The sequence below is a fragment of the Haliotis cracherodii genome, unplaced genomic scaffold (genome assembly GCF_022045235.1).
Source record: "Haliotis cracherodii isolate W230 unplaced genomic scaffold, xgHalCrac1.p SCAF_1, whole genome shotgun sequence".
In the NCBI taxonomy this organism is placed as follows: Eukaryota; Metazoa; Mollusca; class Gastropoda; order Lepetellida; family Haliotidae; genus Haliotis; species Haliotis cracherodii.
The window spans coordinates 36,450,197-36,477,615 of record NW_027266264.1 but is presented as its reverse complement, the minus strand read 5'-3'; the positions used below and the strand labels follow the sequence as shown (position 1 = coordinate 36,477,615).

Below are 27,419 nucleotides of genomic sequence, written 5' to 3'. Positions count from 1 at the left end.
TCTATGTACTTTTACGTCACCACGTCAATCAGCATGTACAGTGGCCAGTGGTGGCATTTATCACACACATCTGATGAAGACAGCAGCATCATCATCCACCTTTCTGAGTTCTTTGCATGTTTTGATACTTGAAAATGTCAATAGCACTTTGTGAATATACATATCTGGCTTACATATTAACTTTCTCGTGGCTTCTTGCAATCCCCTTTGAGCCTGATAATCGTTGCTGAAATGAATCTTTATCCTGTTCGTTAAGCAATACGATTCTTGATTTACAGATATTTTTGTTCAAAATTTTGTTAGAAGGTGTGAACAAAATAATATTAAAAACTATTTCACCATGTTTAATTGATTTTTTGGTTCATATAGAAGTTGAATATGTTGGCATGTGTGCCACTCTTCAGTGTCCCATGTTAATGCAATCACAACCTGATAACAATACAGACAAATAGAATTTTCTGATTTGTCTTTTCCACTTTTTGTTCTTTAGGATCAGTGGATCTATAAACCTATTTTGCAAAAATGTATTGCCTTTCTTTCTTGCTGTTCAATCAGTCTACCATTACCCTGCAATCACTTGCTGAAACTGGCCATCATTTCTCAAAGCTGTCAAGCACTTCTGGAAGCTGTCAATCAGTTCACAGGTTTCCCCAATCCCAAGTTAGCTAACGCCCATATAGTCAAAGAAAAGGCCAACATTCTAGCTGAGCACTTCTCATCTGTCAGCAGGAACACAAATTGCAGCAAAGAATTCAAACAGGAAAGAATGCTTATGCTAAGATATCAAAACAGCCGCAAAGCAAGCATCTGGTATACAATTTACCATTTACTGTGACAGAATTTGATGATGCGATACAACATAGAAAAGGCACAGCACCTGTTCTTTGACACAACCAGCTACGAGATATTGAAAAACGTACCCGATCAGACAAAAAGCTTACTCACTCAGTTGTATAACATGACATGGTCTAAAGGAGAAGTCCCAAAAGCATGGAAACATGCTTCAGTTATCCTGCTTCTAAAGCAAGGGAAAGACGAAGCCCTACCAAACACTTATCGACCGATCTCACTCACCTCAAACATGTGCAAACCACGGAAGCCCTGGTTACGAAAAGGTTCATGCATCACCTTGAAACTGGCAACCACATCAAACCTGACCAAAGTGGCTTCAGGTAAGGACACTCGTACCTAAATCATATTCTAAGATTGGAAAATGAAATAAAATTAAATTAAACAGACAATACCTAGCCCCAATATTTCTGGATTTCAGCAAAGCCTTCGACATAGTATGGCATGACAGACTCCTGACAAAACTAGCACAAAATGGAGTAGAAGGGAACATGGCAAACTTCATAGATAGCTTCCTGCAAGACAGGTCGCTAGGGAAATAGGGAACAATCGATGTGATCCTATGGCACTGGACAATTGGACGCCACAAGACAGTATTATAAGCCCAACCCTGTTAAACATTATGATCAATGATCTTTTTGACAATGTCAACTCCTCTACCCAAACTTCTAAATTCGCTGATGACGGAGCAATATGGGTAAAGCACAGAGATATTTCACAAATCAGAAAAAGACTCCAGTACGTCAGCCCTGGATGGAGTAGATCAATGGTGCAATAAATGGGGATTCACCCTTTCAAGTGAAAAAACTGTTGGAGTTCTATTCAAACGCCGGGGGCAAGATGCTATGATACCCTGTGTCTCCATAAAAGGCAGACCAATCAAATTCGATAAATCCGCAATATTTCTTGGGGTGATCCTTGATCAACACCTCACTTGGCGCAAACATATAGAATATGTGGAAAACAGATGTCAAAAAGACCTGAACGTACTACGCGCAATTTCAGGCACATCTTGGGGCACATTGAGGGATATTCAGCTTGACCTCTACAAATCACTAATCAGAACAAAAATTGACAATGGCTGTGAGGCGTTTCACTCAGCATCAGATACTATCTTGAGCCGCCTAGACAGAATAAAATACAAAGCCCTAACGCTGGCCACAGGTGCAGCAACAGGCACCTCACTAGAAGCACTACAAGTAGAAACGGGAGAAGCCTCATTCCAACTAAGAAGAGAGCAGGCAGTATTATCGTTCTGGGGACGAACATCAAACCCTTTGGTTAAAAAGATATGGCAAGACAAAAACACTCGAGATGAAGCCCTAGCTCGAAAAAATCCCTCACTTAAGCCATCTGGGATATTAGTACTTGAACTCATCCGAAGTCACAATTGTGATGACATTCAGCCCCCAGGAAGTCACTACAAAGGGTACACCCTCCCTGGACTTTAAAAACTCCCAAAGTTGACACTGCTTTAACATCAGAAGTCACTAAAAAAGAAAACCCAACCCTACTACGATCAGTAGCTATCACTAAAATTCAAACTACCTTGGACAGCTGGGCACATATAAACACTGATGGATCCAAGAATCCTATCAACAACAGTGCTGGTTACGGGATCCACAGCTCCAAACCCCAAGCACATTCAGTTCGCCTGCCTGATGGTCAGTCAGTATTCACGGCTGAATTGGAGGCAATTCATCATGCACTCAAACTCATACCGGAACTTCCGGAAGCAAAGGCAGTCGTCCTATCAGACTCGATAAGTGCACTTCAAACCATCAGTGGCAGAAACTCAAACTCCAGGCCAAACACAGTCAACAATATTCTATACGAATATACAAAACTATCGGTCCAAGGGCAACAGGTGGAGCTGTGTTGGATCCCATCTCACATCGATATTCGTGGAAATGAAAAAGCAGACTCACTGGCAAAGCTAGCTCTAGACAGAGCGGATATACAGCCTATTCCCTTTAGTAAACTAGAGATAAAAATCAAAATCAAAGCCTCTATAGCAGAAAGATGGCAAGCTCAATGGGAAGTAAGTAAGATCGGCAGATGGCTATACAAAATTCAACCCAAGGTCTAACAAAAGCCAAACTCATACTCAAATTAAAGGGAAATTGAAATTGCCATCTCACGCCTCAGACTCGGTCACAAAGAGCGCTATGGCAAGGTTTGTTCATCTTGCAATCAGACTTAACCATTGCTCACGTGTTACTAGAACGTCAAGACCATGCACAGCCCGGGCTAGGTTAAAACAAGAATTGCTGTTAGATCCGCTATCTGTCGTAGATCTCCTAAAGCCAAGAGACGCAATAGCGAAGGCCAAACTAACTTTATTTCTGAGAGATGGATAGCTACTCGAACGTATATAAACAGAGCAGCCAAGGACAAAAAATGAAATCATATCAATAAAAAAAAATTTAGAAATCATATCAATACAAAACAGAAATTATGTGTATACCAAACTCACAATAGATATGTGTACCCTACTCACACACAGGAATACCAAAGAGGGACAGGTCAGCCGAAATTGCTTCGGCAGAAGGCGACCTCTTAAACACTTAATGCAAAAACAACAACGACATAAAATGTCCGCAAAACCTGTATATAATCCCACATGTACTAGAGGTACCGAACTATATTACATGAAGTCAAAGTCAGTAGGGACGGAGCAATATGTGTAAAACACTGAGATATTTAACAAATCCGAAAAAACTCCAGTCAGTCCTGGACGGAGTAGATCAATGGTGCAATAAATGGGGGTTCACCCTTTCAAGTGAAAAAAGTGTGGGAGTTCTGTCAAACGCAGGGGGAAAGATGCTATGATACCCCGTCTCTCCATAAAAGGCAAACGAATCATATTCGAAAAATCCGCAAAAAAACCCAGGGGTGATCCTTGATCAAAGACCTGAACATATTGCAGGCAATTTCAGGCATCTTGGGGCACATCGAGGGGCATTCAGCTGGATATCTACAAATCACTTATCAGATCAAAAATAGACTATGGTTGTGATGCCTTTCTATCAGCATCAGATACTGCCTTGAGCCGCCTCAACAGAATACAATACAGAGAGCTAGTGCTGACCACAGGTGCAGCAGGTACTTCACTAGAAGCACTGCAAGTAGAAACAGGAGAACTCTCATACAAACTAAGACGAGAGCAGGCAATATTATCGTTCTGGGGACGAACATCAAACCCGTTGGTGAAAATAATAGGGCAAGACAAAAACACCCTAGATGAAGCCCTAGCTCGGAAAAACCCCTCACTAAAGCCATCTGGGATATCAGTACGTGAACTCATCCGAAGTCACAATTGTGACCAGAATTCGAAAGTCTCTAGAATTTAAAATCTCCTTAAATTGACGCTTCTTAACATCAGAAGTCACTACAAAAAGAAAACCCAACTCTACTACGATCAGTAGCTATCACTAAAATTCAAAGTACCTGAGGCACCGGGACCCACATATACACTGATGGATCTAAGAATCCTATCAACAACACTGCTGGTTCATGGAAATGAAAAAGCAGACACACTGACGAAGCTAACTCTAGACAAAGCGAAGATACAGCCTTTTTCCTCCGTAAACTAGAGATAAAAGCAAAATTAAACCCTCCATAAACCAAACATGGCGAACCCAGTGAGACGCAAGTAAGATCGGCAGATGGCTATACAAAAGACAACCCAAGACCCACCAAAAGCCATCTCACGCCTCACACTCGGTCACTATGACAAGGATTTTCCGTCTTGCAATCTAAAAACACCTAAAACAACAACAACAACAACAACAACAACAACAACAACAACAACAGTACGGTACCACCACCATGGCTAGTATACGCGGAGTTCAATACATTGAGTCTCAGAGAGGAGTCCCACAAGTATTACTTGATGAGTTCACATTCTCTAAGAATCGAACAAAAGGGAAATGTTCCATAGTTGTTGGGACTTCCTTAAAGATGCCTGGTCCCACTGCCAGTACTTTGAAGAAACGGGCCAGGGAAGAAGCAATACATGACCAGGGAAGAAGCAATACATGACCAGGGAAGAAGCAACAGCGGACCAGGCTATCTACATCTGATCAGTGTATATTGTGTGTATATAGTGTCTTTTTCAAGAATGTAATAGTCGTGGCATGCATTTTTTTCCAACAGTCTGAAGCATAACTATTTTTTTTCAAGAATTTGGGGGCCCAAGAATATATAATGGACTGTCCCTAAACGGCAAATGGATTGTTACGGCATAACTATAGCATTCTGATTTTACAATTGCACCTGTAAATGTATTCATTCAATGTAAACAAACAGACAAATGGAAAGCTAGAGCCTCATCTGGTGCCTTATTTGGAAAAAGCCCCTTATCATATCATGGTTATAGTTTCATAAAAAGATATCCCTTCAATGAAAAAAGTGTTCGGATTTCTGAGTGTGTGGATGTTGAGATGACTGATCTATCATATTCATGGACTTATGATATTAAAAATAAACATGTCGTTTGACAGCTTTGAAACCGTAAAATGAAACCTCATTTTTCCATTGCATGGTTATTTAACAAATGTTATTCTTGCGATAACACTTCCTCAGTAAAGCACAGATTCTAGTACATTTTTCCCACTCAGCCACCAAGGCTTCCACAAAAATGAAAGTCCGACAACTGGTAGTCTAGATCACGTACTTTGTGTACCATTCTGACAAACGTAAATTGGCAGGGCACCCATGGCCGAAAGTTACGAATACACAATACCATTTAGAAAGTGATCTAATGTAACAACATTTATATTTGGGATAGCACTTCCTTATTAAACAAAGCTACTCTTTTGGGGGTTGTGTCCCATCCCACACTTTGCATGATTATTGTAAAGCGGACGCTGTAAAAAGAACAATCAACCCAAAGGGTATGTACAATTGTCTACTCTCTAGTATACAGCAAATACGTATTATTTATGTTACGTTATTTTCTTAATTCGGTTAATTCGGTTGATTTACTAAATAGTAAATGTACATTACCTAAATGTACATTACACAACAATAACTGCTGCCTTGTTGTCATCCATGCTTCATGGTACGAGGGCTGTTCAAAAAGTTCTAAGCCTGACTAACTTTCAACTTTGGGACATAACGAAGTGATCTGGTCTATGTAGTACATTGTTTGAATAGTTCATCGCAAGAGTATTTGGTATTTTGAGGCCGTTTGTATATTAGTGACAGCCAGTTGAACGTTGAAGAACGATGGTTTCAAAGCTGCCGTGATGGGTTTTTCAGGGTGGCTTCAGAAAACCTCTTCCTGGCTGGAATTGAAAAGCTTCACTGTCGACATGAGAAGTGTACAATAAAGGTTATTATGTGTGGAGACACGAAACAACACCTCTGTAGTGTCAGAGATACAGATTAGTCAGAGTACTGTTTTGACAGATTTCACTGTACTAACAAATATCTAGTATGCTAACGAATGTGCTCAATCTAACCAGACAATGGATCTTCTCTAAATATAATGACTTCGTGTGCATATGTCATTATCTGACATGGTATCTATGCGAGACAGTTTCTATTAATATAATTGAAGACTGGCGCACAGTCTATGGCAGGGCAACAAGAAGGGGAAGATAACTGCCAATCCAAGGGAGACAAGTAATATTGCCCGCGAAACTCCATACACACATGTCAACGGATTGACCTAAGCAGAGACGAGTGTTTATTTGGAATATTATTGCACGTCATTTCATGTTTCAAAAGGTATTTCGATCCACTAAGGCGCTAATACGTTTCTATATTGCAGGACAATAATTGACAACCTTAATCATGTTCTACATTTGGGAAAAATCATACTTTCGGGATAAATATGTGTCACGACATCGACTTACAAAAAGTTACAGTTCACGTTAGAGATGATCTCATTGGAGAGGATGACACGGACGTGATTTTGTGTAAAAAGTGAATGCACGTGTCCCATTTTGTAAACAACCTTTGTGCATACAAAAACCAACAGATACACAATTCCTCCACCTAATCACAGTAAAGGGGCACTGATCTAACGCAATTCCCCGGGACTGGTTGTTGCCTTAGTTATTGTTTTTTCCCAGTGAGTACCCGGATGTAAAGCAGAAATCAGGACTAGCTCGCGACCTCTGTTGCGCCATTCGTAAGCGCATTAGTCACTTTTATGGATACCGGTAGTAATAAGAGCTTATGGTCACATTGATCAACAAAATGAGATAATAAGGAAATGTAGGCATCTTTGTGGGAAGCATCGGTAATGGTGACGAAGTTTTGATAAGTCACTTGCTTGGTAATTTTGCGATTTTCGTTTACACTATTTTGACTTGCAACACAAAGTAAATATTTCACCTGAGCATTGTTTTTTTTATAGTGTGTATATTTTTTTACTGTCAAAATGTGTAACATATTTATTAAACGACTAAATATTCAGTTATTTTACAAAGTGACTGAAAAACATTTCCATCTGTATTATTATGATAACGAATTCCAAACATTTTGATGTTTAATGTCATCACCAAGAGACTGAAAATGTTACGTTGGAAAGTACATTTCTATGTTGTTTGGATTCTAATCCTACATAATAATCTGTTGTGATGTTTGTAGGCCCTTTTGATCGTCTTAATCAATCTGGACATATTTTTTAGTCAAAATGACTGAAATATTTACACATTTTATAAATTGCCTGAGAGAATCACATTTACAAATTGACGGTAATCTATACTCGCTTACAAAGGAAATGACCTGTGAAAACAACGTCTATCGTGCATTGAAGAATTTCCCAACCAAGACGTAGAAAAACAAGAACGAATCGGTTCAAATGAAGGAAAACAAAATGCAAATACCATAATTACAGCTTACCAAATTTATGTGTATAAATAGGCGGCTTCCTTATTCGAGGAATGTATCCGTGAATATCCACACAAAGGAATAATATCCCAATCGTCTGCAGCCATACAAAATAACTTATTCGATGTCACGTGTCTCTGTAACTATCAAATATTCTAAAAGATATATATCGTTTCGGGTGTCAAGTCACAAGGGTCGGCTGAGAAAGGCCACGTGACAACTATTTTCATTACGTCGATGGTTCCTAAAAGATCCATTGAGTTTGATAACAATGAGCAACCAATCAACGTATTATCAGTTAACCCTTTGAACAAATTGTATGTTGTTTTTACATCGGCACTTCACGCCATGATATGAGTGTATTCCCTTTGTTTTAGTAAACCTAGACATGTAAACACTCTCTTTTGACATATATGCAAGATAACAGTGATTAATCAATCAACGTATTTTCTGTTAATCCTTTGATGACTAGGAACGATCCGTTGATTTACAAAAAAAAGTAAATCAACTGATCATTCATCTCTTGCTGGGCTGCCACGTGCATATTACATAACCTCACTTCAAACCTGGATTTAGATTGAATAATTACCCCAGACACAATAAATGCCAAATGAGAACCTTTGTCAGGTAATCTAAGTGGTGCTACCGCTAATTGTACCTGTGATAAATTCATTAACTGAGCATCAAGTGAATGACGACAAATACACAAGTGTAGGGTTATACGAGAAAACGTGGATGACAACAAGGGAATAGTAATCGTATTATCGACGCAATCCGAAATCCGAAAATGCTTTCACTGCATGGATATTTTTTTTAGTATTAAACTATAACCATCTGGTGTATTTCCAAATGACGACTTCCGATGAGCTCCGCCGTTCTTTTTGTCTGTTTGTTTAGGCTGAAGAAATTATTTAATATGCGCCCTTTGTCGAATCTTTATAGATCACAGTTAACCAATCAGTGTTTATGCAAAAATGCGTAAAACAAATATTGCCTCCAGCCTCCAAGTTTATTTAGCTGTCCTTGCAGACGGTAGCCCAGTCTCTGGTCACGCTCAGTTGCGGTGCGTATCATCCGGGTACTCACGGGGGAAAAAACAATAACAAAGGCAACAACCAGTCCGGGGAATGGCGTTAGATCAGTGCCCCTTTAAGAAGGAAATATACCTGTTACAGTGTGTATTTTTTACATGCAAGAAAAGCAATTTCCGTCTGGTGCAGAAGAAAATGTCCCAGTGCAAAAATGGCACCAGACAATTTGGAGAAAGTGGCCCCAAATTTGAGTGAAAATGGCCCCAAATTTTTGAGATAATTGAGGCAGATATTGGAGAAACAAAATTAACACAAACCAGGAGATACTAAGCCATTACTGATTTGTGTTAATTTTGTTCTACCAGGAAACATGGATGATAACAAGAGATAGCAATCATATTATTCACGCACTCTGAAATCTGAAAATGCTTTCACTAGAGGGATACTGTTTTTTATTGTTATTACTATATAACCATCAGCATGATCAGGGGTATTTCCAAATAACGACATCTGATGTGCTTCCACCATTCTTTTTGTCTGTTTCTTTAGGCTGAAGAAATGAATTAACATGCGCCATTTGTCAAAATCTTCATAGATCACGGTTAACCAATCAGTGTTCATAAATGCGTAAAACAGATATTGCCTCAAAGTTTATATAGCTGTCCTTACAGACGGTAGCCCAGTCTCTTGTCATGGTCAGTTGCGTTACTGAGCAAATCGACTCAAGGCAGCTAGTGAGCCCTGTAGGCCTAGTGGGCAGTGTAAGACAGGTGAGAAGAAGCCAGAGATTAGTAACCTTTTAAAAAAATATTAAAGGAACAGAACATGATGAAAAGATAAGAAAATTAAAAGAATAATTTACCGGAAAGGTTTAAAGCTTTGTGCTCCATCATCTATGCAACACTACTGACGTGACTTTAAATTTGAACTCCTTCACTTTTTCAATTTTCAGAATCTTGTGCCACATCATGGCAGCCGGCAATATTCCCGAAGATGTGAAGAAGAATGTCAGAGCTGTACTTCTGTCCAAGATAGGGGGTGTCCTTGTCAGTGACTTCAGGAAAGACTACCGTAATCTTACCAACAAGAAACTCTTTATTGAGAATTATGGATTTGACAATTACAAGGACTTTGTTGAGGCTATACCTGAATATGCGAGGTGAATAAAAGTTCTCCATCCCTGCATGCTAAGTTTCCTGTGACCAGTGTCTTATCAATGATAATTAAGCCTTGTAAATTCTAATCATAATAATGTGTTATTTGATATTGTGACATGATAATTACATTTATTGTGTGTTCTTAGTAATTACGACAATCTGATTGGCTGAAAGGACTAGTTTCTTTTGAATTCATTTCCCAAGAATGTAAAACAATAAGTCACGCCCGCCAAGGTAGACAACTTTGACCACCATGGAATGTCAGGGGAATCCCAATGAAAGTTGGACCGCCTCCGGGGTTTACTGGATAAAGCGTCTGCCTGGAGAGTGGAAGGTCGTTGGTATAATCCCAGATCACGTCAATACCATAAGTAGTTAAAAGATGGTACTAGTAGGTACCTTGTGTGGCTCTCAGCATTAAGTGGCTACAACAAGGACTGGTTGGGTCGGAGTCAGAATAATGTGTCAGAACGTGGTATCCGTGTAAGACTGTGGCGTGGTATCTCGGTGGGCTAGCACTGTACAACCGTCTCTTCCTAAGTGCTTTCTTCCTGGGCGCACTTGCATGAAACTATCTTATAGCTACACTTATTGTAAATCCAAAAAACCATGATCTTAAGTTCATCCTACCATCGCCATCCACTTGCACAAAATGATTGTGGGCTAGGACAGATGATTGTGAGCTACGATTGAAATAATATACAGCTAGTCCTGACTAGATAAAATCAGTGTAGTCTCTGAACATACTGGACAAGGGAGGGCCTCCTTCAAATAAATAATCTGCTGCACATTCAAACACTGACATTCATTTTGTTAAACATTGTGATTCAAATCAACTCTTCTAAAACACGAAGAATGCATTTCTGTCAGAAATATTGTTAATAGCAATCCACATTACTATCGAGTCAATCGTCTAAAGATAATCTTCATTCGAGTCTGTGAGCAAAGAAGTGTAGCATATCTTTTTGAGTGAAATTTGAGAAGGATGAACACGAAAGATGCACGTGTCTGCAAGCTACTGTAATGACCATGACCTTTATTATGACACAGGCTGCTAATCTTAGTTCACATTCTGTAGTCGGGAGATGTTTCCCTTTGTATATATGCCTTTGACATTTCAGAGGCATGCAAATTTGCGTTGATATTAGGTAATGTCTTTGGAGGCATGCCTACAATGTCCTGACCAAGTATGCAAAATGGAATCGGGTGAAATCAGATTGAAGTCAATCTGTTGGTTTGTCATTTTTGCTGACTGGCAAGAAACAGAGTTCTCTCACCTCCATGGAATGTGTGTGCATATTGATAAGTGTATCTGTGACATAATTTGGTTGACTTTATCCTAATTATAAGTATGAGGTTTTTAAGGACATTATCATTAACAAGTGCGAAGATTTGGCATTAACTGCAAGCACATTTTGATTATTTAGTATATCGTATTTATGATCATGTGGATATATCATTAAATATTTGTTGACATTTCAGACTTGAGTACTCTGACAAGGACATGGCCTACAGATTGTTTGGTGTGGGTGACCCGAACACGTACATGTCTCTGTCCGCTAAGAAGGCACAGGGAAATATACAGGGAAGTTTACAGAAGGGACATTCCTCCAACATATCAAAGGGAAACAGATTTGCAAACAGAAATGGTCAGTATAATCATGCCCTGTGGTGCCAGAATAGGTCTCCGCAGCTTGTGCTTGTCATGAGAGATGCATATGAGGATCGGTGGGTTACCAGGTTACAAGGTGTGAACTGGCTGCATGTGTGCTATGATCATACCATTGTTCATGCTGTCAGCACTGGACTGTGTGTCCCTCACGTGAATATGTTATGTGTAGTAGTTCTAGTGTAAACATATTGATAGTCATTCGCCGTGGCAGTAAATGATTGAAATACTTGTTAAAAATATCAAGTTCTGTCATGGATGGATTTGACCTGCAGTTAACAGCAGTGAGTTGAGCTTTCCAGAAGGGCTTGGTTTCTGGATGGGACAGTTTCTAGAAGGCTGACTACCTAGCGACAAGGGGTGATTGGAGACGTTTTCAACCTGACTTGTTTCTTATCTACTTGCTAAGTATGGTTGGGATACATATTTGTGTAAAAAACAAATTCCTGCCGTCTTCCAATACTATTCTGGATTAAAAAATGGAAACAGGCCTCGGATACGCCTTTTGATAGTTTTGGAATTTAAAAAAAATTATTCATTGAGTTTCCATAACAACGACTTTGAGATTGACTGAAAATGGCGGTAGTGATCGTTTGCGGAGCAGATCTTGAAAATCGTTCAATATTTCTTCACCAAACTTGTCACATAGATAGGTCTAGTGGTAATAGGTGGGTTTTTGACAACTTTGACATAGGGGCAAATGCCTTGCCCACAACAGGACATTTCATATTGGCGGGGGATATGAGTATGTCATGTTTGTTCATGGTTATGTCATGTTTGATGTCTGTCTTGTCAGGATAAAAGGGTTAATGTAGTTCAGATGTGAGCAAATTACTCTTTGGGGGAATTTCATTTTACTGAAAATTTTGAAAGAGTTTTTGTCATTCAGTATAGAGAGGCTGAACTCTGATATGAAAGCGGTTAATGTCACCTTACAACTACGTACAGTGTAGTGAAGACGTCAAGTGTTTCAGTTTTCCTGCATGCTTGTAGGATAAGGATATACCCTTATGATGCTGTGTTGTGTTTCTGCAGGTTCATCACACAACAACGAAGATGGCAGGAAACTGATCCCCAATGGCCGTGGACTCTACACTGTATGCTACAGAAGTGAAAAGGCAGTCAGCAATGATAAAGAAGTATGTACAGAGAACAGAGTTGTACAACATTCTCCTTAAAATAGCACCAGACATGCTGAATTGCTTGAAATTGATAGTAGCAAGTAGTGAAATTGCCACCTCAAGATTATTTTCGCCTTCTGAACACTATACAGACTCAAACTCTCTACTTCTTTTGACCAAGTTTACTTATCAAATCAACTGATCAAGAAGTTTGCCTATCAATATTTGCCATTAGTCTCTAATGTACGGTTCATTTGTATTTTGTGTTTTAGGAAGGTTGTAAATGAGTCATATTTTACTTAGATTGTGTTTTAAAAAACTTCTGTTGTCCTGTTGATCCACAAGAAAATGCCACTAGTCTTTCCTGAGTTTAAAGGGGCACTGATCTAACGCCATTCCCCGGACTGGTTGTTGCCTTTGTTATTGTTTTTTCCCCCGTGAGTACCCGGATGATACGCAACGCAACTGAGCGTGACCAGAGACTGGGCTACCGTCTGCAAGGACAGCTAAATAAACTTGGAGGCTGGAGGCAATATTTGTTTTACGCATTTTTGCATAAACACTGATTGGTTAACTGTGATCTATAAAGATTTGACAAAGGGCGCACGTTAAATAATTTCTTCAGCCTAAACAAACAGACAAAAAGAACGGCGGAGCTCATCGGAAGTCGTCATTTTGAAATACCCCAGATGGTATAGTATCCATGCAGTGAAAGCATTTTCGGATTTCGGATTGTGTAATACGATTACTACTCCCTTGTTGTCATACACGTTTTCTCGTATAACCCTACACTTGTGTATTTGTCGTCATTCACTTGATGCTCAGTTAATGAATTTATTACAGGTACAATTAGTGGTAGCACCACTTAGATTACCTGACAAAGGTTCTCATTTGGCATTTATTGTGTCTGGGGTAATTATTCAATCTAAATCCAGGTTTGAAGTGAGGTTATGTAATATGCACGTGGCAGCCCAGCAAGAGATGAATGATCAGTTGATTTACTTTTTTTTTGTAAATCAACGGATCGTTCCTAGTCATCAAAGGATTAACAGAAAATACGTTGATCGATTAATCACTGTTATCTTGCACAGTGGATATGTCAAAAGTGAGTGTTTACATGTCTAGGTTTACTAAAACAAAGGGAATACACTCATATCATGGCGTGAAGTGCCGATGTAAAAACAACATACAATTTGTTCAAAGGGTTAACTGATAATACGTTGATTGGTTGCTCATTGTTATCAAACTCAATGGATTTATTAGGAACCGTCGACGTAATGAAAATAGTTGTCACGTGGCCTTTCTCAGCCGACCCTTGAGACTTGACGCTCGAAACGATATATATCTTTTAGAATATTTGATAGTTACAGAGACACGTGACATCGAATAAGTTATTTTGTATTGCTGCAGACGATTGGGATATTATTCCTTTGTGTGGATATTCACGGATACATTCCTCGAATAAGGAAGCCGCCTATTTATACACATTAATTTGGTAAGTTGTAATTGTGGTATTTGCATTTTGTTTTCCTTCATTTGAACCGATTCGTTCTTGTTTTCCTACGTCTTGGTTGGGAAATTCTTCAATGCGCGATAGACGTTGTTTTCACAGGTCATTTCCTTTGTAAGCGTGTATAGATTACCGTCAATTTGTAAAATGTGATTCTCTCAGGCAATTTTTAAAATGTGTAAATATTTCAGTCATTTTGACTAAAAAATCTGTCCAGATTGATTAAGACGATCAAAAGGGCCTACAAACATCACAGCAGATTATTATGTAGGATTAGAAGCCAAACAACATAGAAATGTACTTTTCAACGTAACATTTTCAGTCTCTTGGTGATGACATTAAACATCAAAATGTTTGGAATTCGTTATCATAATAATACAGATGGAAATGTTTTTCAGTCACTTTGTAAAATAACTGAATATTTAGACGTTTAATAAATATGTTACACATTTTGACAGTAAAAAAATATACACACTATAAAAAAAAGCAATGCTCAGGTGAAATATATACTTTGTGTTGCAAGTCAAAATAGTGTAAACGAAAATCGCAAAATTACCAAGCAAGTGACTTATCAAAACTTCGTCACCATTACCGATGCTACCCACAAAGATGCCTACATTTCCTTATTATCTCGAAAACTGTATTTCATTTTGTTGATCAATGTGACCATACGCTCTTATTACTACCGGTATCCATAAAAGTGACTAATGCGCTTACGAATGGCGCAACAGAGGTCGCGAGCTAGTCTAGATTTCTGCTCTACATCCGGGTACTCACTGGGAAAAAACAATAACAAAGGCAACAACCAGTCCCGGGGAATTGCGTTAGATCAGTGCCCCTTTAACTAGTATCAGACTGTCAGGAAAAATCCCAAATTGGAATAACACATTTCCTAATTCTTGGTGTTCAGTTATCACTAATGTTTTGGCTTTGCACAGTCTCTTTTATTAAAATAAGGATAGGTACTTTTATAAAAAAAATCAAATTTTGAACAAAATATGTTTTGTTTCCAGTTTGAACAGGAAGCAGTATTAGTGATGGTTAGACGTGCAGTAATCATGTATCAACACATTGTTTCACCCTATGTTTGGGTAGTAAGTCGTCATTGAGAATGTTGCCCTTCTACATGCTTGTGTTGCAGGACATCGTAGAGTGGTTCAGTGAAGCCGGGGAGGTGGGCGAGGTCAACATCACACCCAAGTAGGTGGTAGGAAGTAGGAGCTGTATTGGTTGTGTACAGTACTCAAACTGAGCTTTATTATTATTTCATTTCATGTTTCATTCTTTGTTTTCATTGTTTGTGATATCTTTTCAAAAACATTGTTGCTAGTAATCAAAGATGACGTGATCCACTGGTCATGACATCAGTCGTTTGTATGTGATATTGATTCGGTTGTATGTGATATTGATTCAGTTGTGTGTGATATTGATTCGGTTGATTGCAATAGTTTCTTTCAATATCAATAGTTATCACAATAGTGATTTCCAGACCTATAGTGACCCCTAGTATTGAGTTGGTTGTATGTGATATTGAGTCGGTTGTATGTGATATTGATTCAGTTGTGTGTGATATTGATTCGGTTCATTGCAATAGTTTCTTTCAATATCAATAGTTATCACAATAGTGATTTCCAGACCTATAGTGACCCCTAGTATTGAGTTGGTTGTATGTGATATTGAGTCGGTTGTATGTGATAGTGAATCGGTTGTATGTGATATTGAGTCCATTATGTGTGAGATTGATTTGGTTGTATGTGATAGTGAGTGGTTGTATGTGATAGTGAGTTGGTTGTATGTGATAGTGAGTCGGTTGTGTGTGATAGTGAGTCGGTTGTATGTGATAGTGAGTTGGTTGTGTGTGATATAGAGTTGGTTGTATGTGATATAGAGTCGGTTGTATGTGATATTGAGTCTGTTGTATGTGATAGTGAGTCGGTTGTATGTGATAGTGAGTTGGTTGTATGTGATATAGAGTTGGTTGTATGTGATATTGAGTTAGTTGTATGTGATATTGAGTTAGTTGTATCTGATATTGAGATGGTTGTATGTGATATTGAGTTAGTTGTATGTGATATTGAGTTGGTTGTATGTGATATTGAGTTAGTTGTATGTGATATTGATTTGGTTGTGTGTGATATTGAGTTGGTTGTATGTGATATTGAGTTGGTTGTATGTGATATTGATTTGGTTGTATGTGATATTGAGTCAGTTGTATGTGATATTGATTTGGTTGTATGTGATATTGAGTTAGTTGTATGTGATATTGAGTTAGTTGTATCTGATATTGAGACGGTTGTATGTGATTTTGAGTTAGTTGTATGTGATATTGAGTTGGTTGTATGTGATATTGAGTTAGTTGTATGTGATATTGATTTGGTTGTGTGTGATATTGAGTTGGTTGTATGTGATATTGAGTTGGTTGTATGTGATATTGATTTGGTTGTATGTGATATTGAGTCAGTTGTATGTGATATTGATTTGGTTGTATGTGATATTGAGTTAGTTGTGTGTGATATTGAGTCAGTTGTATGTGATATTGAGTTAGTTGTATGTGATAATGAGTCGGTTGTATGTGATAGTGAGTCGGTTGTATGTGATATTGATTTGGTTGTATGTGATATTGAGTCGGTTGTATGTGATATTGAGTTGGTTGTATGTGATAATGAGTCGGTTGTGTGTGATAGTGAGTTGGTTGTATGTGATAGTGAGTCGGTTGTGTGTGATATTGAGTCGGTTGTATGTGATAGTGAGTCGGTTGTATGTGATTGTGAGTTGGTTGTGTGTGATAATTAGATAGAGTTGATGTCCTCACTGGAGTCTTGGAAACCCACCCGTTCCTTGATGTTGTCAAAAACAAATGATTACGGGTAATAGATCGAATATCCTACTTGCAACATGCCAAGGCTTGTGATCTATGATGTGAAGTCACTCATAGGTTAGTATCTTAATTAACGTGGATCCAGGGGTGCCTTTTAATGTATCGGGGCAAGCATCTTATAGATACATCATGCTTGCATGACATCAATTCTAGCATTTGTTTGTTACAGTTTTGATGCTTTGGAATGAAAACCTGTGTGTAGCATGTAGCATGAAGCATGGCTGGAGACCTGTCAGAAGTGCACTGCATGTGGTTTAACCTTGCAGGCAGGCATGGGGTTCAGAGCACCAGTAGGTCCTATGTGCTCTATTGTTTGTGGTAACAGGGGACTTAAGTGGATCATACTGTCAGACTCCGTGACTTGGTTGATTGTGTTTCATACTCTGATTGGACGTTGCTCATATTGACCACTGATTTTTCTGGTCCTGACACAATTATTTAGAGGTTGCTGTGATATAGCTGAGATATTGCTGATGCTGCGTAACGCAACCAACAAACAAGTAAACACAGCATGTAGTTTCACACTGATGACCATATTTAAGCTTCAAATGTTGTGTGCTGGGTAGTTCCAGCTCTAGGATGAGCATGTCCTCATTACACCAGGTTGAAGGATGCTGGGAATGGGTGGCTTCAGTGGCTACTGGTTGGACCAGTACCTACATGAGCCAGTGTTGGGAGTGTTGTACACTGACAACACCAACTGCTGGTCACACCCGTGAAGATCCGGGGAGGAATAGATCTTCACCAACCCATTCTTGCCCTAAACTATGCTTGTCGTAAGGGATCGGGTGGTCAGACTCGCTAACTTGGTTGATGCATGTCATCGGATTCCAATTGTGTGGGTCAAGGTTCATGATGTCGATCACTGAATTGTCTGGTCCAGACTTGATTATTTACAGACCACGGTCATATAGCTGGAATATTGTGGTGTTAAACAAATTAACAAAAAAACAACATCATGATGGAAGATATTCTGTATTCCGAACGACAGTTACGGCCCGTACGACTGATTCCGTCAAAATTATCCTTTGTCTCTCGCTTCCATAGGATAATCATTTGAACGGAGGAGGCGTTGCACAGTACGTGGCAAGCACTGCCATACAATCCCAACCATATATTAGACATTCCGGAATGTCTGTTTGTTCAGTTTTCAAAATTTTAATCGAGAACTGTGTTAACATATTTTTCATGGGTAGTCTGAAATGGTAGTCGCCAGGTTGAAACGAGTGCCGTAAAGCACGAGAAAGCTTCCTTCAGATTGGTCACTCAATTGGTCGGTCAAAGTTCGCGAAAGGTCGTTCTGACGTGACCGGTAATGGGATGTCCTCAGATCTTTGTTTAGCGGCAGCGAGAACTTAGAACTGATTTTAATGAGATTGGGTGAAGGTAAGAAATTAGTTTGTTATTCCGTGTATTTTGTTATGGAAACCTGCATGGCTTTATGCACTCTGACTGTGCTGGAATGTTTTCTATGTACTTTTACGTCACCACGTCAATCAGCATGTACAGTGGCCAGTGATGGCATTTATCCCACACATCTGATGAAGACAGCAGCATCATCATCCACCTTTCTGAGTTCTTTGCATGTTTTGAGACTTGAAAATGTCAATAGCACTTTGTGAATATACATATCTGGCTTACATATTAACTTTCTCGTGGCTTCTTGCAATCCCCTTTGAGCCTGATAATCGTTGCTGAAATGAATCTTTATCCTGTTCGTTAAGCAATACGATTCTTGATTTACAGATATTTTTGTTCAAAATTTTGTTAGAAGGTGTGAACAAAATAATAATAAAAACTATTTCACCATGTTTAATTGATTTTTTGGTTCATATAGAAGTTGAATATGTTGGCATGTGTGCCACTCTTCAGTGTCCCATGTTAATGCAATCACAACCTGATAACAATACAGACAAATAGAATTTTCTGATTTGTCTTTTCCACTTTTTGTTCTTTAGGATCAGTGGATCTATAAACCTATTTTGCAAAAATGTATTGCCTTTCTTTCTTGCTGTTCAATCAGTCTACCATTACCCTGCAATCACTTGCTGAAACTGGCCATCATTTCTCAAAGCTGTCAAGCACTTCTGGAAGCTGTCAATCAGTTCACAGGTTTCCATGCATTAACCACGTTCTGTGTTCAACAGCTGGATATTTGTGCGCTTCAAAACGAAGCAGGGAGCCCTGTCGTCCCTCGAGAAGTTGTCTTATCTCGATGTACGCATTGCCGATGAGGGTAAGAACAAGAACAAGGAACACCGGAACTCGTTAGTGGAAGAGACAGAGGAGGAGAATGATAGTCTCCTGGCCAACAAACGTACCTAAACCTTCGTCATTTTGCCAGGTGTTCGTCGCCTTAGCCAGAAGTTTCACATGTCAGTCAACTCTTCTTCCAAAGTCAGAGGTCTTTACCATGTCTACAGTAGCTGTAATTTTATGTAAATATACGCCTATTTTACTTGAAAAATATTCACAATATATGGCAATCCATTAAACAAAGCAGTGTTTGAAATTCAGAGTTAAGATCAAGGCCTCCTTGTTTTTATCCTAATGTTTTAAGGACTTGATGGGTTTATACATTACAAAGCTAATTTTGCTGTAGCCTCAGGAACCCCCAGTTTTTAACACCACAAAGCACCATGTAACTGGTGGCATGGAAGCCTGGTACATAGACTGATGGCTAAGGCTGACGGATCAGCTGGCTAATATTCCATAGTGATATCCATCAACCTGGTGAACAATACCCAATGCCATGTCATATCATATTTTACTGATTTTGTACTGACCAAAGTGCAAGAACATCTTAAAGAGTCAAGAGATCAGTTACAGTGATTGAGAATTCAGCCTTATTTAATCAGGTCATGTATAACCAGTTTAACCACAGATCTGCATATGACATGTCAATCAAAGTGTAATACCCCAAATGGATTGTTGATACCCTATCGGCATAGAACCACAGTTGAAGTGTAATACCTCAGAAGGCATATTGTTGATACCCACATTGGCGTGTATGTTTGAAAGTTATGATATTCTTTGATGGAGCTCATTTTTCGAGATGTGGAAATTGTGTCTATGATACTTGGTTGCGTTGTACACTTGTGTATAGGCAAAATGTTTTATTTTGAGGTAAACCATTTTCTTGATTTTATTTTTGCATTTAAAGTGTAAAAAGACTCCACTTATTGCTAAGCCCGCAATGTGTTTCCCAAATGTAATTCGCATTTTAGTTTTTGTTTAGACTCATTTGGGTACTATAAATGACGTATAATAATTCAAGTCTAATATTATACTCGATCTCCGACTTGTAAAAATGTAAGCAGCGCAAAGATCTGATGGAAGAAACAAAAAGTGGGCCAGCCTACCGTTGTTTGATATTTGTCATCTCTGTACTCTGCAAAATTTGTAACATGCTTTTCTTTCCTGGCTGATTACAGATGGTTAATGACAATGGCAAGATGTATTATTTATCAGCTGATGGATATGTGTAGATTGATGAGATGTGGTTAATACTGAAGATATATGCTTGCGCTATGGCTGACCAGTCATTTATTACAGGGGGCAGGGGGCCAGAGGTTTAGGATGCACTAATCTACAGAAAATAATAACCCTAATGCCTGTCATATCACATTAAGTAATACGTTACCACTGTTATACCGAGGCTGTTGTCTCCCACAACTGCTCTGATAGCGAAATCTACCACAGAGATCTCAATTACCTCATGCAGCACGTGCGTAGCCACGTAGCTGCCATGTGACACCCTTCACACTTGTCTCCTCGCTTGCTCCAGCAAGACGTACAATAAAGACTGCTCTGAAGCGTTCCTGTTTCTCCAACCATTCGGTGATATTTATTACTGTTTATTATCTCAACATACTGTGCTTTTATGGGGCGTTTGCTGTAACTACACTTGGAAATATTTTTCCCGCCAAAAGGAAAATATTTTCCCGCCCTTTTTTTCTATATACTTGTGGGGTGTCTCGTATGCACGTTGCGTCTTATGTTCCCCTGTTCTAGTGTGTCTTGGGGGTTTACATCACTTATCTCTCTATATGCTATATGTGTATGTTCTATATTCGCATTGCTCGTTTATTTTCTTGTGAAAATGCTCGTTTGTGAATATTTGTGATGCGTGTGTTGTAATCATGTTTTACTCTTTGTTCATAGTGAAAACAATGTCTGACATGGATGTCTCGCCGTCCTCCACCCCCTCTACCCCCGCAACTCCTGGTGTGCCGTAAATTCCTGTTTTCTCGGGATCCCCACGATGGTTGCCCGCGGTGCAGGGTTTATGATCTCTTTGAGGACATGCCTAAGCTCCTGCTGGTACCGCGGGGAATCAACGGCTCTGTGGGTTCCGCCGAGGTATTCGAGGAGTCTTCTGACAAGGCTTTCCCCGCATCAACCATGCCGCGCAGGATCAAGCCTTCCTTGGAGAAAGCCTTTGCGGCGGCCTCCGGTCGTTGCCTCCCCCGTCATGGAGAAAGGGTTCATGACCTTGCCTTTCCCGAGGCTGGTCCTACCACGGAGGCCCATGTTGAGCGGTTGGGTGTCCGTGCCCCACCGGCTGCTACGGTAACGAAGGCTACCTTGCAGCAGCTGGACACCCTCGCTCAGCACTCCATGCTTGCCATGTCTCACGGAGACACGTACTTGGCTGCAGCGGCCAGTCTGGTCGAAGGTTCTCCCACGGACCGAGACCAGCGCATTTACAACTGCTTGCTCAGTTTTAATGCTTCCCTGGAGTACGTTGCCGGGGCTTCGGCCTATATTTCCGGCACGTGCCATTTTATGAGGCGCCAAGCGTATCTTGCTGCCTCAGGGTTGGACGCTGCCAACAAGGAAGTGCTCCTTCCGCAGCCTTGGTCTGCGCAGACCCTTTTCAATAACAAGATCCCTGGGGTTCTGAAAGAACAACAGGCTGCTTCGTCTGCCGTGGCCTCTCGGCACACACTTGATCTTGTTGGGTCCCTGCATAGACGCCTGGGTGCTGCCCCTAAGCAGAGTGCCCCCCAGGATGCTGCGGCCGGCAGGTCGAAGGGGTCGGGTCCTTCTTCCTCTGGGAAGAAACCCTGCCCTAAAGGCTCCGGTAAGGGCAATCAGCAGCCCTTTCGTGGGAGGAAGGGGAACTGGGGGAAGCCCAAGCCATCTAGGGACGGCAAGCGCTGCTCCAGGTGACTCTCACTGGAGGGGTTCGTATGTCGACAGTGTCAACTTCGGTTGGCCCGTAGGCGAACCCGTGTCACTCGGCCCTAGACAGTTGTGCCTGCCACAGCCTGTCAGGCACGCCTCTCCTTCCCCGGTCGGAGCCAGACTCCAGACTTACTGGGAGAACTGGGAACCAGAATTCGACGACCCGTGGGTGGTCAACACGATCCGGTACGGCTATCACCTAGATCTCAAAGCGGATCCGCTACTCACCGTTGCCCCGTTGGTAGGTTTCTATTCGGAAACCGATCTTCCCATCCTGGGCGATGCCATCGGCAGGTTGGTGGAGAAGAGGGCGGTACGGGAGATAGCCCTACCAGAAATAACACCGGGCTTTTAAAAAAACTCCAGGATATTTCTCGTTCCCAAGAAGGACATTGCCGAACTCGGAATGTTTCACAACCTTAAGTCAGGCAGGCATTACGAGAGGGTAGCATTTCCTTTCGGCCTATCGTCCGCTCCCTGGCTGTTCACCTGGTTAACCACCCCCATAGTGGGGTTCCTCCACAAGATGTGCGGCAGGTACTTTGTGTACCTGGACGACTCGCTAGTGGCGAATCGGATGACGGACAGGCTGTCTCGTCAACTCGATTTCCCACTTCAGCTCTTGGAGCAATGGGGGTGGATTGTCAATCTCCCCAAGAGCGAGTTAACCCCCTCACAGAACTTGAAGTTCATCGGAGGTCGGTTCGACACGGTGACCCATCGCCTTTTTGTCCCCCCCAGACCGGTGGCACAAGATTCAGGTGATGATTGCCAAAGTCTTAGCGGTGCAACAGACGGTTCATAGCTGTTAGGGCTGCTTGTGTCAGCCCGGCACTGCACCGAACGGGGTTGTCTCCAACTCTGCCCGCTGCAACTGTTTCTAATCCAGTTATTAGCACAGGAGGAGAACACTGCGTCCGTCGCCCTCCTAGATTGGCTCCGACCGTGTTATCAGGAGTCTTTATGCGGCCCTTCCAGGCCACGTTGAACCTGTATACAGACGCCTCTCTAGTGGGTTGGGGCGCCCATCTAGAGGGGGAGGGGAGCTTGGGGCTGTGGTGCGTAGACGAACTAGGTCTTCACATCAATTGCCTCAAGTTCAAGGCAGTGATCAACGCAGTCAATCACTGGAAGCATCGTCTCGTCGACGCCTGGCTCAGGCTGGGGACTGACAACACGACGGTAACGTTTTAGGTGAACAAACTGGGGGGAACCCACAGTCACTCACTACTCGATCTCACGTTCGAGTTTTACGCTCTGGTGGACAGTATCCCATGCCAGGTACGCGCCTGTCACATTCCCGGTGTGCGGAACGTACTGGCAGACGCTCTGTCGAGGCTTCGGGATCCGAGACCCACGGAGTGGATGCTTAATCCAGTAGTGTTTCAGTGGCTGTGCGAACGTCTGGGTTGTCCGATGGTCGACCTGTTTGCAACCAGATTCAACAATCAACTCCTGTTGTTTGTATCACCAGTCCCAGACCCAAGGGCCATTGATCATGATGCTCTCGCGTTAGACTGGACAGGCATGGACGCTTATGCTTACATGCCGATGGCGTTAATACCACTCATTCTAAGCCGGCTCCGAGGAGTTCGCTGTCAAATGTTGCTGATCGCGCCCATGTGGCCGAACAGATCGTGGTAACCCGACGAGCTGGCCAAGGTCACGCAGTCGCCAATTCCACTGCCTGTGAGACCGGATCTACTGATCCATCCTCACACCCGTCAACTTCATCCAAACGCAGGGCAGTTCAGTCCGCACGTGTGGATGCATGTTGTCTGAGGAGTAAAGGTTTTTCTCGTCAGGCGTCTCGGGCATATGTTAGTATGCATAGTGATTCTACCCAGAAGGTGTATAATGCACGCCTTCGGGCACCGGCCTGGGATCTTTCCTTAGTGTTGAAATCACTTACGGAAGCTCCGTATGAACCCTTGAGTAGTGCTTCATTTCGGCATGTGACTTGGAAAACAGCATTTCTCCTCTCCTTTGCCACGGCGGCACTTGTATCTGAGATTCATGCACTTGATGTCACTAAAGTACGATTCAATAGGGGCGACGAAGGAGCGGTCCGCCTGGACCTGCTCATGGGCTTCGTCGCTAAGAATCAGAAATTTGGCCAAACGGAGAGAGAATTCAGTGTAAGATCACTCAAGGAAATCTTACATCCTGCTGATACCGAGGACAGATCACTGTGTCCGGTAAGGGCCCTTAAGTATTATCTTAAGGCCTCGAATGAACGCAGACAAGGGCGTTGTTCATATTGTGTAACCCTAATCAGACTGCTGACATAACTCGCAACTCGATTGTGTTATGGCTTCGTTCTGTCATCAATCTGGTGTACCGGTCTCGGGGGTTACCGGTTGCAGGGTCAAACCCACACGAGATCAGGGCGCTAGCGGCAACTTTTGCCCTACACTCCAATGTCTCTGTTCACAGAATATTGAGAGGTTGTTACTGGCGTTCTGACTCGGTTTTTGCCAATCATTACCTCAGAAAGGTTTCTGATGAAAACGTGGAGGGTGTGCACCGTCTTGGGCGGCTGATCGCGGCACAAGCAGTCATCTAAGGGGTGTGCCCAGCGCAATCCCGAACTCCTCAGGCGTCAGACCTTGCACGGTGGTCAATCTGGGTCGACTCAAATGTTCCCACTGCTGTGGGTACAGGAGTGGGGGTCCCGCAAACCAGCGCACTCACACCACAGGTGAGGGCGGCTTTTTGTGTGTTTTGTCCTTATTTGTATTTTGACAATTGTGTATGTAATTGTCTGTCGTGTATTCAAACCTTGTAATGCACGGTTACAAATATTGGAATTAGGTCACGCGCCTAATGCATACTTGAAGTAGGCTTGCTCTGGGATATACGGTCCGAATGACTGTTGACCTCATCTAAGATTTAGCTCCCACAGATACTGTGTTCTCATCCGATGCGGCGATGAAATACCTATCCAGTGAGGCCGTTTGGAGTCACCAATCGTTTGGCAAAGACGATTGAGCCTTACGGTATGCGCTTGACAGTGCTTTGGTATTCCTATAGGGTAACGCTTAGCTAGGAGCATGCACATCGAGTGCTTCCGCCTTGTTGTTTACTTCCGCTGGACGGAAGGAACACAAGCAGTCAGGTTCGGGTTGTAGGTGCTCCCCACCGCCTACTGTGGTAGTCAGCCTCGGTATAACAGTGGTAACGTATTACTTAATGTAATTTGTAGAATTTTCCTATTCGGAATATATCATAAGTAATACGTTACCACTTGGCTGATGCCCGCCCGTCCGTCCCCTGAGCATTTGCTCTCGCAAGAGACAAGAGTGTAGGGTGTCACATGGCAGCTCAGGTGGCTACGCACGTGCTGCATGAGGTAATTGAGATCTCTGTGGTAGATTTCGCTATAAGAGCAGTTGTGGGATACAACAACCTTGGTATAACAGTGGTAACGTATTACTTATAGAATATTCCGAATAGGAAAATTCTACAAATTTATGGATTGCCCTCCCCAGGTCCTTGTTCATTTCTAACACCCTCCCCCAAAAGACAAAATGCAAAAGCACTTTACGTTTTGTTGTAAAATGTCCATTTTTCATGACCCTCCCCGATTCCTTCTGACTCACCCACCACCCTTATAATAAATGACCGGTCTTCTAACTAGATGAAGTTGCTTGAAAGTAATCAGTGATCTTAATATTAACTGTGTGAATAACATGTATGGCAGTTAGGAAATAGTGAAGGAGGAGGCTGCAGGAAGATTTGCTAAGCCAAATGAGACCAAGAGAAATTTATACAGAGTTTGTCATCCGGGGCCCATCAGCCGATTGTGTGAAAGGCTATCAATATGATGCACCAATTTGCAAGGAATGGATTATTATATAAACAATACTTTCACTCTTTTAAAGAGTATATGAAGTATGTTTATCAGATAAATTTCTTCAGTCCAAACAATTATTTGTGTTGTAAATAAATGACATTCAGTTATATGATAAAATATGCTTGTTTGTGAAAATATGTTTTTCTGCTGCAAGTAATGTATAATCATACAGTCACTGAATCTCATGCTAACAGAAAAAAAGCATTGACAGATATCATAAAACGTTGTGAATTTGGATCTGTATCAAATTATATTATATTAATTTTATATTGGAAGTTTTGGAGAAAAGCTTATGACATGGTTTCTACTTTTTTCTGAATAAACATAAAAATAGGGGTACTTTTAAGCTGGCTTTGCCCTAGTCAAGAAGTAAGTCTATGCCCAAGATAAGCATGATGATAAAAGTGAAAAAACGATCAGGGAGTTTCACATTGCATTTATGAATGTAGGGCCCGTGTTTTGGCTAAGACAGTTAAGTACTTTGACATGTGTATATATATATATATATATGCTGTTCATTACAACAAACCTGTGATATAAATTCTTTTTACCCAAGGAAGTTATGATATCTATTTTCTATTTATCTATCCATTAGCCCAAATGCGTGACATCCCACCAAAAAGACAAGATAATCAACAGGAGAAACAAGGTGCTCACAAGAAGTTAATCAGGAAAGGGGTCCCTGGTGGGCGGCAACATGAGGTTTTTGTGGGAAACATTACGAACACTCTTAAAGAGGTATGTAGACGGCAATGGGCAGTTGGAACGGTAGTCTTTATGTCTCCACATGCGGCGAAGTCACATACTGTTGATAACGGGGCACAAATGAGTGGTGACTTGCGGGTTTCAATTTCTTGTAGCTGCAGTGTGACGTTTGAGTACAGATGAGAGTACCTTTATCAAGCAAGTGAACATACTTAAAGATCACATATAAGGGTTTAAATCTGTAAATCAACCCTGTCTTTATCGAAACCACATCTTCTATATGCCAGAAAAAGACACAGAATATAAATATTAATACAGTTTACATGGTCCATACAAGTTATACTCTCAGGGCTACCTGTGGGAATTCTGGGTAAGAATATAGGGCCCAGCAACCTATGCTTGTTGTGAAAGGCAGCTAAATTAATTAGGTGGTCAGACCCAGAGTCTTGATTGAGTGCATGTCATTGTATCCCAACTGCATGGAACAATGCTCATGGTGTCAATCACTAGATTTTCTGGTCCAGACTTAATTATATACAGACCACTGTCCTGTAGCTGGAATATTGCAGACTGTGGCAATAATCATTAAAAAATAGAATTCTGACTG

General features: G+C 41.2%; 1 protein-coding gene across 2 annotated transcripts in view; it reads left to right on the top strand.

The window, feature by feature from the left end:
• The first annotated feature begins 9,408 nt into the window (after nucleotides 1–9,408).
• LOC139477141 (uncharacterized) overlaps nucleotides 9,409–27,419 on the top strand; it is a 37,092-nt gene continuing 19,081 nt past the window's right edge. For both annotated transcript variants that reach the window (XR_011654140.1, XM_071259695.1), the window contains exons 1-7: nucleotides 9,409–9,496; nucleotides 9,679–9,885; nucleotides 11,366–11,532; nucleotides 12,588–12,691; nucleotides 15,325–15,383; nucleotides 19,209–19,378; nucleotides 26,703–26,845. Coding sequence is in view for 1 of the 2 variants with exons in the window: in XM_071259695.1 (XP_071115796.1) it covers nucleotides 9,695–9,885; nucleotides 11,366–11,532; nucleotides 12,588–12,691; nucleotides 15,325–15,383; nucleotides 19,209–19,378; nucleotides 26,703–26,845 (834 nt within the window). In the remaining variant the exon portion in view is untranslated. The remainder of the gene's footprint in view (nucleotides 9,497–9,678; nucleotides 9,886–11,365; nucleotides 11,533–12,587; nucleotides 12,692–15,324; nucleotides 15,384–19,208; nucleotides 19,379–26,702; nucleotides 26,846–27,419) is intronic.